General features: G+C 38.3%; 1 protein-coding gene across 1 annotated transcript; it reads right to left on the bottom strand.

Annotated features, from left to right (window-relative positions):
- Window positions 1-5,098: 5,098 nt before the first annotated feature.
- On the bottom strand, window positions 5,099-10,877 carry LOC137728753 (protein STRUBBELIG-RECEPTOR FAMILY 3-like). The gene is made up of 17 exons (XM_068467509.1): window positions 10,405-10,877; window positions 10,228-10,333; window positions 9,374-9,503; window positions 9,220-9,291; window positions 9,017-9,082; window positions 8,835-8,909; window positions 8,664-8,735; window positions 8,509-8,580; window positions 8,284-8,349; window positions 8,074-8,139; window positions 7,494-7,855; window positions 6,995-7,401; window positions 6,508-6,779; window positions 6,257-6,386; window positions 5,959-6,095; window positions 5,678-5,834; window positions 5,099-5,413 (listed from the first exon to the last, which is right to left on the bottom strand). Exons 2-17 carry the CDS (start codon window positions 10,325-10,327, stop codon window positions 5,351-5,353), a joined length of 2,247 nt encoding a protein of 748 aa, XP_068323610.1. The 5' UTR covers window positions 10,328-10,333; window positions 10,405-10,877; the 3' UTR covers window positions 5,099-5,350.
- Between the last annotated feature and the right edge of the window lie 1,054 nt (window positions 10,878-11,931).

Raw genomic sequence — 11,931 nt, 5'->3', positions numbered from 1 at the left:
CAAAGATTAGATTTTGAGAAATTTTATTTCAACCCATATAATCTCTCTCTACCCCAAACTTACTCTCCACACCCATATTACTTTTAACTGAATTCTTAATTTTTCTTTAAACCCAATTTATTACCTAAACTACCCTCACAAACTCAATTCAAAATATAAGTTTATCTTTGCACCCATTTAGAAAATAAAAACCAAAATCAATGTATCGAAGCTCATTTTATGCGATACATGTCACTCAATCCTTTATGAAGATGAGCACTATCAACCATGACATGCACTTGGAAGTGTTCATTGAATTTTTCCTCATTACAGTCGGATGAGACAAAAATTATTTGAAACTCTTTGCCTTCCACTCAAAACATTTCATAAAGTCCAACATTTGAGAGGTAAGAGCCTTGCAAGGCCTACACGAATTTGCAGAGAAGTAGAGGCACGCCATCTTCCCATTACATGACGATAACGAAACCCAATAATCTCGTAATTAAAACAAGATTATGTTTTAATTATCATAATCAAGATAAAAAATTCACCTTTGAAATTGAAGGCATGTTTTTCTATGCTACAAACATACTTGAAAATCACGTTCCTATATTTTCATGAAATTGAAACATTTTCGACATCCAACAACTGAATTAAATTATGACTAATTGACAAGCGGAAGACGGGGAAGCTTTTGAAGACTACATACATACATTTGTTTCACCGGATAGAAGGAACTCAACACCTTCAAATTCAAGGACAATCGCTATATCGCTGCTATGCACTGCCATCAGAACTACAAGCAAAGTATAGCCTCCACCCTTCATGAATGAAACGAAAAGAAAGCATGATATTCACACAAGTAGCTAGACTTTAAAATTTTAAATCCTATATATGTTTCTGCTAGTAATTATGCTTTGAAAAAGGGGTTAATTGTGAAATCAAACGAAAAAAAAATTTGCATAAATCGATTCATACCTTAGTTGGAGGATTCAAAACTTCAAAATCATCATCTCCATCGTTCAAAAAGAGCTTGTCTTTCTCAAGAGAACATCTTAGAGTTTTAGCTAGAATGAATGGAGGGAAAAGATTCGGTGATAATAGTTTTGATTACTGGTTATGGGTTTGTTAATAAATTTTAGTTTTATTGTTAGTTTCATTTTGTACTTAATGGTAATTATGCAATAAGATAAAAAGACAAAGTCACATTTAAAATTTAAGTTAGGTGTAGAAATAAGTTAGATGAGTTCAAATAAAACTTCCCTTAGGTTTTTAGTAATTGAAGAATTAATTGATTGAGAAATCATATGAATAAAGGCAAACTCATGTACTCATACAAGCATACTACGATGCACAAATTTTGGGGATTGATATCAGGCATCAGACCTGTTTTGGGTTATTCCGACTCTGACTTTCCAACGAGATGTCCCTATACTAACATCTTAATCTCCACTCCCCATATCCATATCTTAATCTTTCCTGTCCAATTAATTTAATGAAACGTTACAATTACCCCTATTTTCTCTTGAATTCCGGACTGATGAATCTAGATGTTTCTTGATCAATCTATCTTATGTTCTGTTGCGTCAATTAAATTGAAATAATGGCAGTGGGTTGAATATTTATTATAAAAATTTGAGCTCAATCCAAAAATCGAAATTAAAAAATATATATATCGTAAAATTAACCTAATAATAGCCAGTTCTACAACCCGCGCTTACACTATATTGGTGGACTATTAACTCGAACCCACGCTTTCCGCCTCCTCTTCTGCACCAGCAAACTCCGCCGCCTCATCTCCTGCTGCACCGGCAAACTCAACCGCCTCCAGCCAATCAATATTGTTAACGTTAATATTTTGAATGTATAGAAGATCCATATCCCGGCACAAGACAGCCTGCAGATTTTGCTCAACATGCTCCAGAGGCATATTGTTGACCACGTCATCCCTCGGCAATTCTGTGTGGCCTTGATTTCCAGGGGAAAAGAATATGTAGGAAAATGCATGCAGCAATGGAGGCCCGGGCAGAGGCGGCTCCCCGTCTAATTGCACGTACATGCGTGCGAGCATATATTGTTCAGCGCGATCGATATCAAAAGGCCTGACATTGACATCTCCTCGAAATCTCGTCTCTCCGTTTGGAAAAACTCTACGGAACGGAACAAGTCTAGCGTGGAAAAAGTCATCCATAACCACGTACCGGATAAGCTGACAAAAGGCTGGCCATGTCAGTTCCATAGCCTGCTCCCTGGTGTATCTGTCTCCTCCTAATAACCCAGGAGAGTACACAATTGTCCAGTCGTCAGGAATCCGCCATCCACGGAGGTTATATAGGCACCTACAGGTAGTTGCAATGAGAATCTCCAACTCTTGCACACTGCCAAACAGCGTCAGGTCCAACATAAACAAAAACTGCCACACGTTCGAGTTGAGATCAACTGAAATAAGCCTGTCCCCTTCGTTAACTCCAGGGACATTCGCTGCAGCATTCTCCTCTTGTTGCTGGCCCTGCGGCCCGTCCCCACCTTCACCAGCAAAAGCGAAACCAACATTGTCAATGTTCGGACCAATATTATTGTTAATATTCGGACCAATATCCGAACAGAAGACACACTGCAGACCACGCTCAACATCCTCCTGAGGAATGTTGACCACGTGATCCCTAGGATATTCGTAGATGCCTAGGATTCCAGGGAGAGACAGTTTGTAGGAAAAGGCATGCTGCAATGGAGGCGGCCCGTCCTCCGGCGAATACATTTGTGTGAGCATATATTGTTCTGCGCTAACGATGTCAAAGGGCCTGATATTGACACTTCCTCGTTCTCTGGGCATCCCGGTCAGCAAAACTCTATAGAACGGGACAGTTCTACCGAAGATATAATCATCAGTAACAACGTATCGGATGAGCTGACGAAAGACTTGCCATTCCAATACCATAGCGTGACCCGTAGTGTATGTGTCTCCTCCAAATAACTGGGAAGAGTACACACATGTCAAGTCGTCTGGAATCCGCCATCCACGCAAGTTATATAGGGTGGTAAAGGTATCTCTAATGAGAATCTCCAACTGTTGCACACTGTCAAACAGCCCCAAGTCCAACGCAAACATAAACTGTCGCAAGTTTGAGTCGCGATGAACTGAAAGAAGTGTGTCCCCTTCATTATCTCCAGGGACATTTGCTGCGGCATTTGGCCCCTCTGGCTGGTCCTCTGGTGGCCCCTGCGGCTGGTCCTGTGGTACCGGCCCAAGATGCACATCCATATTATGCAAGGTAATTGGGCATGACAACAGCTCAAAAAATTTGGAGCTGCGCGCGCGTTGATGTCTATTCACGCAATGAATGTCAGAACAATCGACCTCAATAAAAACTTTTGTGCATTAGGGCAGAGTCTCTTTTATAACAGTACACACTGAACTTGAAGAGTTTGAATTAGGGCAATACTTGTTTTTCACTCTAGTACAATCCTAGCTTAGGAAAGGGGAAGATTTCTTCCTTAGGGTGGGATCTTGTCCCTTTTTTGTCAAGTAGCTATATTATGTATCCCCGATTCTAGAAATCATGCGTGAACCCACGTCAAAATCTGACGCCCCAGAATCGATCATCTACGAGTCCATGCATGCAAAAAGGGGAAACAAGTCACGAATTGCCTGTTAAACACTTGGCTCGAAAACTGGCAGTCGATGGTGTGCAAATCAGGTAATTAACTTACTGCTTTAACTTGGAGTACTTCTGATATTCTTAACCTTTTTGGTTTTCTAATGATCAATGGCAATGACTTTTAAGTGCCAGAAAGCAGGAATGGCAATAAAATCTCAAGTCGGTGATGTGTAATTAACTTTTCTTTTTGATAAGATGGTCTATGTAGTTTACGTTTTGCCTCGGCCTTGAGCTCGTGGAAGCATGAATTCTATGAAGGCGACGCGAGACAGGACAACGAGGCCTAGCTGACTACCTTATATAAAGGCAAAGAATGATATGCACCCATACAATGCATAAATTCTAGCTAGGGTTTGGAATAGTGCAACGGACGTTACAGACCTATTTCTGTTTAAGTAATGCTAGGGAAACCAAATGTTTTAAACAAAATTGCAAACCAAATGATGTGTCACAAATGAGAAACAGCAAGTTAATCGACACTTAATTAATAATCCAATTATTTAAAACCACATCATTTAATTTGTAAGTTTGGTCTCTCTAGCATTACTCTTTCTGCTTTGGGGTTATTTCTAATTCCTAGTTTTCCAGTGCAAGTCCTTATATATTTTAGACCACACAATGGTCTTGCCCACCCCATGCGAGAGATGTCCTAATCGGTTAGTGTTTCGGTAATTGTAAGTTATTTTACCCGTGGAGGGTCTGAAGCATCTTTGTCAGATTTACTAAGTGGTGTATCCGGCCTAAATCAACTAAGTCGTGCATCCGGCCCGTTCCTCTAAGTACTGCACTCATGACGGGAAACTTTTGACCGAGATGCGTTCCTTAATCGACCCACAATCATTTTGAACAAAGACATATCCAAGCCTAAATAAGGATGGGTATTGGTCAAAACAAGTGGGTTTGGATCAACCCATGCCCGTTAACTAAGATAAAAAGGGACATATTCGCTCCTCCCATCGTAGATGGTTTGGCCACGTCCGGTGACACGAAGTGATCGAACCAACAAATTCATCTATCTTGATGTGGTATATCCATGCTCGTATAAATGAATAGCTGGTGGGAATTCAATCTACTATGTAATGAGTACGAGTTTTTATCATTAATAGCCATAATTTAGCGCTTAAATTCATAAATATCAGTTTTTATAAAGAATTTCAAATGTATCGGAAATTCCACTTTAAATGTATCCAATTGCTCTCAAAATTAAAACCTAGTTACAACTAAAACCCAACAGCCTTTTAAACGGAAATTCAACCGATATTTCATCAGAATCTCTTAACATTTTAGAGAGATTCAACCGAAGCTTTGTTATCTATCCGAAATTTCCAAAAATTCCGAAATTTTGGCGACGTTCCATGGAAACTCAGTACAGAGAGCTGTACCCCCATTTCAATTGTCAAATGCCTGATTTTCCTAAATTTTGGTCGTAGCGATTTTTTAATCCATGATTCACACAGAAATTGTTATAAAAAAAAATAAATAAATAAATTACATTAGCACTACCTTCCCATTGACAAGAGAAAACAAATGCGTACACTAAATTATGTCAAAAGAGGTCTAAAGTATGCTGCTGCTGCTTCACCCGTCACACAACTCCAAAGTCCCTTTCAAACCCAACTTGCAAATCGGGCAAGCTCACCACCTGGCTTGAAACGTTTCCCGGTTAAGATTTTATCCTCATTTGATTGATTGCTGGAGGTTGGAGGCTCTGATTAAACCATTTGTAGGAGTTCCTGGACAATTTCAGATATTCGTGGCCGGAATTCTGGCTCCCTCTGTGCAAGAAAGATTGGATGTAAGGTGAATTTATCGCTTAACGGAACACCAAGCAGTCCTTGAAAATATTTAACATTCAAGTGTTGCTTTAAGGAAAATAATACGTTGCTTCCGATGTGAACGGGATACGTAACTCAAAACACACACAAAACTTGTGTGTAAACATTTCAGTGGTACGTTTTCTTAAGTTTTATATTCCTGAAGCATGGTCTAGCAAGAACACAAAAAGTTGGTGGGAGGTAAAAGGAACGAAGAAAACTCACTTGTACGCAGGAGGAAATGATATCGGCAAAACGGGATAAAGACTTCATTGTATATGCTCCATTTAGAGAGGGATCAACCATCCTTGATAATGCATCAATGTCATGAAGCTTCGGAACTGCCCATCTAACCAAATATTGCTCCCCACGAGGCCGTGACCTAGATTTTTTAGTAACAAGAGAAGACAAAATTGTGAATGATAGCTAAGTTCAGCTGAGGCAAACATACTTAGCAGTCAAAGGTGCGAGAAACACGCATATTAGTTCTTGATGTAATTGCCAACCTGTCATAGGCCTTCCTCCCTGTAAGGAGCTCCAACATTACAACCCCAAAGCTGTAGACATCACTTTGGTGAGTATAACTTCCTGAGTCAAATTCCGGGGCAGCAGAACCATAAGTAGTGAGGAGGTGCCCAGACATCTGAGCGTCAACGAACACAAATCAGCTATAGATTAAGCCAACTCTATTTATAGCTTAAATTGCACTCTTATCTCCAACAGCGAGTTGGCTCCACCCAACAAGTCAGCTTATTACTTGCAAGTATAATATCAAGGTTTCAAACCTGAACGTTACAAGCTTACCGAGGGAGACAATATCAGAGGAGCTAAACCACAGTCCGAGACACGTACTTCAAGCTCTTCATCAAGGAGAAGATTAGCAGACCTGAAATTATGGTGCACAATGGGTGGCTGACAGGCCTCATGCAAATACCTATACCAAAAGTAAAAGATAAGATTAATAACCTAGGTGGAAGGCCAGCTCAATGCACAAGTGCACATGTCAAAAATAATAAAGTACGGAGATTTTGGTTTTGAGTCATTGCTATACTTACTCAAGAGCTCTTGCAGCTCCAAGTGCAATGCGGATGCGCACACTCCATGTAAGCTTATGATGGATTTCATCATCAGTATGCAGTGCATCGTGGAGAGTCCCGTTTCTGCAATACTCATACACAAGTAGCCGTTGGCCATGCTCAGCACAGTAACCCATTAATTTCACGATATTAGCATGTTTTGCTTTAGAGATATTAGACACTAAATCAAGAAATTCCTCATCGCTCTGCTGTGTGCATGCTGTACTGTCCAGTTTCTTGACAGCCAAAATCTACAAAAAAAAAAATAAAAAAGTGAAGGGTTAGATGCCAGGGCAGAGACATAAGAAATGAGGAAGCCAAACAAAGTAATCAAGAAACCAGCATCATCACCCCAACTGCCAACGAACAAACAGAGTCTAATGTAAAAGGAAAAATAAGCCACACGACCAAATGACCAGTTCGTAGTTCCCGAAGATAAGTTAACGAAAAATCAAAGGAATCGTACCTTTTGGTCAGGAAGCGTAACCCTATAAACACTGCCAAGCATGCCTGCTCCAATATAATTTTCTTCAGAGAAGCTATTAGTATACTGCTGAAGTGATCCAACAGTAAACACTTGTACAGAGCTTAGGTCCAGCGATTTCATGGGAATCCTGCTTGTTGTTACTCTAGCAGGGCCAACCAAATTTGCAGTGTCCTTGTTGGCAAGGAAAAATGGGGGAGGGGGTGGTCGTGGCAAAAATTCTGCACTCACGTCTGTCATGTCAATTGAATGATCCTTCTTATACATCGAACTTTCTGCAGAACTTTCCACCTCTATATTTTTTTCTTTTTGTGGCTTTGGAACTGCAACCACTCTGTTGCTGTCCACTCCATAGTCATCCAGTGGTTTCATAACTGCCTCTTTTGGGACTGTAAAAGAAGTTCAGGAAGTTACCTTTCTTTTGTATATAATGTAAACAGAGAAACTTATGTTTTAGTAAAACTCATAGAAATTAAGTTACCTTTCTCCATTTGACCACCTTCCTGAAGTGACGATTCACTGTAATTCTTATTCACTTTAGGGATCTTATATGCACTAATCTCATGCTTCTTTTCTTCCTTGCTCCGTCTCCTTCCTTGGAAACATCTTACTAGAAGACATAAAATTAGTACAATAACTACTAGAATCCCCCCAATAGCAATCCACATCACCGTCTTAGTTGTAAAAAATTTCCTAGTTCTAGCAGTAGTTAGCATTGCTGGCGAAGGACCATTAGCCTGTTGCCGAGGTAGTTGAGAAGAAGTAGGTTCCCCAGCTACGAATGAAGGTGCTGGTGATAGAGGTGATGGAATAATAGTAATATTGAAAGGATTTCCATCTTTTCTGCACCCACAGGTGTTAGCATTAGTAAAAGTAGAAAGAGATGTAAACTATACTGCATTCAGTAATTTCTGGGGAAGTTTGGCAAAGGAATGAAGAAAAAAAGAAACAACAGGAACATTCAACATGAATACACTGAGACGGAAAGCGATGACAATATAAGCATGCATGGTTTTTCTGCGGAAGGTTCCACCGGAAATTTTATAGTCCCTCAGGTTTACCTGAAATTAGGAATGCCAAGCAACTTTGGAGGTATTGGCCCAGAGAATAAATTATTTTCAATGTTCCTACATCAGAAAATAACAATTTTGAGTTGCTGAAGAGAACTGCAAATTGGTTGGTGAACTAAAACGAAATCCAATTAAGGTAAACATGCAAATAAAAGGCCATCAGACAAAGTAATTTAAGTTATAAGGGATGTAAGAATTTACAAATCCTGTAGGGGAAGATCCTGTAACACATCAAGGGTTCCAACCAGGTTATTGTTCTGTAAGTTCCTGCATTCAAGAAATACTTACAGTTAGCAGAGATTATGCACGGAGAGTAAATAGATGATGAGAAATCTGAAAATTAAAAAATGTCGGACACCACTATCCAAAAATCTTAAGTAGTCTTGAATGGACCAAAAATTTATATCAAGCACCATCGTAACTCACAATGTGGAAAGAGATGACAAATTTGCCAATGAGGGGCACAATTGACCACTTAAATTATTGCCAGACAGATCCCTGCACCATGATATATCGTTATGACCAAAAGTACGAATTGTAAAACAAAGGAAAAACAGATTGAATCAATGAAAAAGTCGTACAATCTATTCAAAACGGTGAGTGGTTGAAAGGCATCTGGTATTTCTCCACTAAGATGGTTATTGTCTAACGACCTGAAGGCATATAAGAATATATCATATTGCAATGAGAACAAGACAGCATATTAAATAACAATACAACACCAAGAAAAGCAGTTGTTGAATGAATCTTACAATTGCAACAACTGCGCTGATGATGACAAACCGCCACCTGGGATGCTTCCATTGAACTGATTATTTGATAGTGAACTAAAGCAGGGGAAATACAAGATAGAACTTTGTTAAGGAAACATGCACAAAAGGATATACAAACAGCTAAACAATCAAAACAAAAACGAGTTGTGGTGCAGACATACACGTTCCTGACAGTCAGGGGAAAAGATGTTGGAATACTCCCTCCAATATGGTTATTGCTGAAATCTCTGATCCATAAAATAGAACAAAATTTCATAAGATTACACATAGAGATGTACATAAATTTAAACAAGCGAATGCAAGCAGCCAACGCCAGACAGTTTGTCCACCCTTTAAGATGATGAAAATTGAAAATGAGACTCACATTTCTATGATGGACCCGAAAAGTGCCAAACTATCACCCAACTGTCCTCCCAAGTTGGCTCCATTAAGATTTCTGTTAATGCAAATAAATAGTTCAGAACATATGGCTTAAAAGATTAGTTTGCACTATTTACAAAAGAAGGAAATCAACCTACAGTGATGTTATGTTTGAGAAGACGCAGCCAACACCTTGCCAGTTATCCCCACATGGGTCTCCTCCAACAAGAAGCCACCCTGGAAGAGGAGGGTAGCCTAGAGCAACGAATAAACTATTCATTGCAATAACTGAAAGACAAAAACGCACAACATAATCATTCAGAGCATGACGTTCGCAAACTCAATTAAAAATCAGGAGTAAAGTTCACAGTTTTTAAATAGTTTGAATCTTCATCCATTGAAATACAAAAACCCCCAAGACTACAAGAAATATAAACACAGAAACAGCAAATTATGAGGAAAAAAAAAAAGGTGGAAAATCTATTCTAAGCATTTTGCTCGCAGTTGAGCTAAAGGTTTCCCGATAAACAAACAGAGGACGAATTGTTGAGAGTGTTAATCCCACATTGCAAAAAGAAAGGACTATGCATGTGCTTCTAAGTATTTGGGCTACTCCTCAAATCGCAAATTGATTTATGGTGGGACCTTAACTTTCTTCATGTTTTAACAGTACGTTGTCCCACATGTCCATTTCACTACGTTTGTTTGTGTTGTCCACATGTTAGGTTTAAAAATTCACGGAACAACCATATCACTATCACAGCATATGTTCAAGCATTTTGCACTCAGTATAGTTCAAATTTTCCCAAGAAACAAACAGATGACTATCAAAGCATATTCCAAGTATTTTTCTTTCAATTCAGCTCAAATTTTCCCAATAAACAGAGGACTACCAAATCATATTTTCAAGTATTTTGCTTTCAGTTTACTTAGCTCAAATTTTCCCGAGAAACAAACAGATGACTACCAAAGCATATAAATTCAGCTCAGAAATTGAGAATTTCATACTTACCATCTTGAGGATCAGTCAGTGCAACAGAAGCTGGCACAGTGAGAATCAGCATCAACCCAATCAACAACTGCATGCGTATCTCCCACTGCACACGAACCATCTTAGGCTGCTCCAAGAAAAATTCAACCTTTTAATCTCCTTATTTTCTCAGGAAACAAGCTCCAAGAAAAACCCAACCTTTTAATCTCCTTATTTTCTCAGGAAACAAACTGAAAACCCCTCGAATACGAAACCCAGCTTTTTTCTGCCTTCATTTTCTTTTATTTTCTCAGGAAACAAACAGAAAACCCCTTTAACACAAAAACCCAACTCAAACAAAAGCTTACAAATTTCAAAACCCAGCTAAAAAGTTCAAATTTTCAGAAACTCCATGGGCTGAAAACTGAAGAGCTGAACTCAAATTTGGCTAATAACTTGAGATTAGCAAACAAAAATCAAGTCTTTGATGGGGTTTGAGAGATTAAAGAAAGTAGCAGGAGCAGCTGAGGAACAAGAAACAAAGAGAAAGTGAGTTGAACAGTTAGCTCTGCCTTTTCGAGAAAAGCTATAGGGGGGTGCTCTGTATACATCCATTCATATGTATCTTTTTCAAAGATGCGTTTCGTATTTTTCAAAAATTTAAAAAGAAAATCGAACCGTTTCTTTTTGGTCTTTGGGTTTTTGTTTCTTGGACATTCTTTCAGTTTCAGGTCTTATCATATTGCCGTTAGGAACCCGCGCTTGTTCATTTTTCCTTAAAAGTTTATCTCCACCTGTATACTCAAGATAACCTAATTTTGTGCTAAATCAATGAATTTTTTCTATCTTCTTAACGTCAGTATGCTGGTCGTATTTTCGATACACCAAGTGCTACAATATAATTAGTTTAAAATTTGAAAAACAAATTTAATCAATTGTGTTATGCTACCTAGTATATCAGGTCATATTCTCGGCACACTGAAAAATTTCTCCTCTTAACAAGTTTGCAGGTTTGGAAAATTTGAAAAAAAACAAAGAAAGCATAGTTCTCAAGGTAAATTTAGTCTAATTCTTTTTTTAAACCTAAATTCGGCTCCAATTAAAACAATTATATTATAGACCATGATGAATTTAAACAATTAAAATCTACACGAAAGTACCTTAAAATAGCAAAATACAAGCAACGCCAAAAATTAACGAGGTCTGACGATGTTTAAGAAATTTCACTAGCAAAAAGATACAATTCTAATGGTGAATAAATCTAACAATCTCTTGTTGCTCTCCTTCACAATCTCTCTTATGATTTTCCTACTATTTAAAGTACATTTATATCACATAAGACCTATTACATGTACACTATGGGTTGAACATAGGAAACTAAGTTCCTAAAGAAGCATGAAAAGAAAGATGGAAGGAAAAAAACCGACATGCTCGATCCTATTTACCAAAGGGTTTTTGACAATATTTGGACTCTAGTTCTTCCCAATTCTTCTTCTCGACAATTTTGGTAAAACCCACAACACTTTGCTATCTACGTAGTGGATTAATTTTGTAAGAAATCTGAATTTAATAACAATGTAGGTCAATAATTCTCCTTACCAACGTTGTTATTTTATAATTTAAATAGCTTTGGAGTTCAAATTTCATTTTGGTAAACTTTGTCTCAACCGTGCATAATTATAAATTGGATGATGTTAGAGAGTTATATTTTTAGACTATATGATGTGACGTTGATAGTTTGATTAT

Source organism: Pyrus communis, chromosome 3 (genome assembly GCF_963583255.1).
Source record: "Pyrus communis chromosome 3, drPyrComm1.1, whole genome shotgun sequence".
Classification (NCBI taxonomy): domain Eukaryota; kingdom Viridiplantae; phylum Streptophyta; class Magnoliopsida; order Rosales; family Rosaceae; genus Pyrus; species Pyrus communis.
This window is presented reverse-complemented; position numbering and strand designations above follow the sequence as displayed.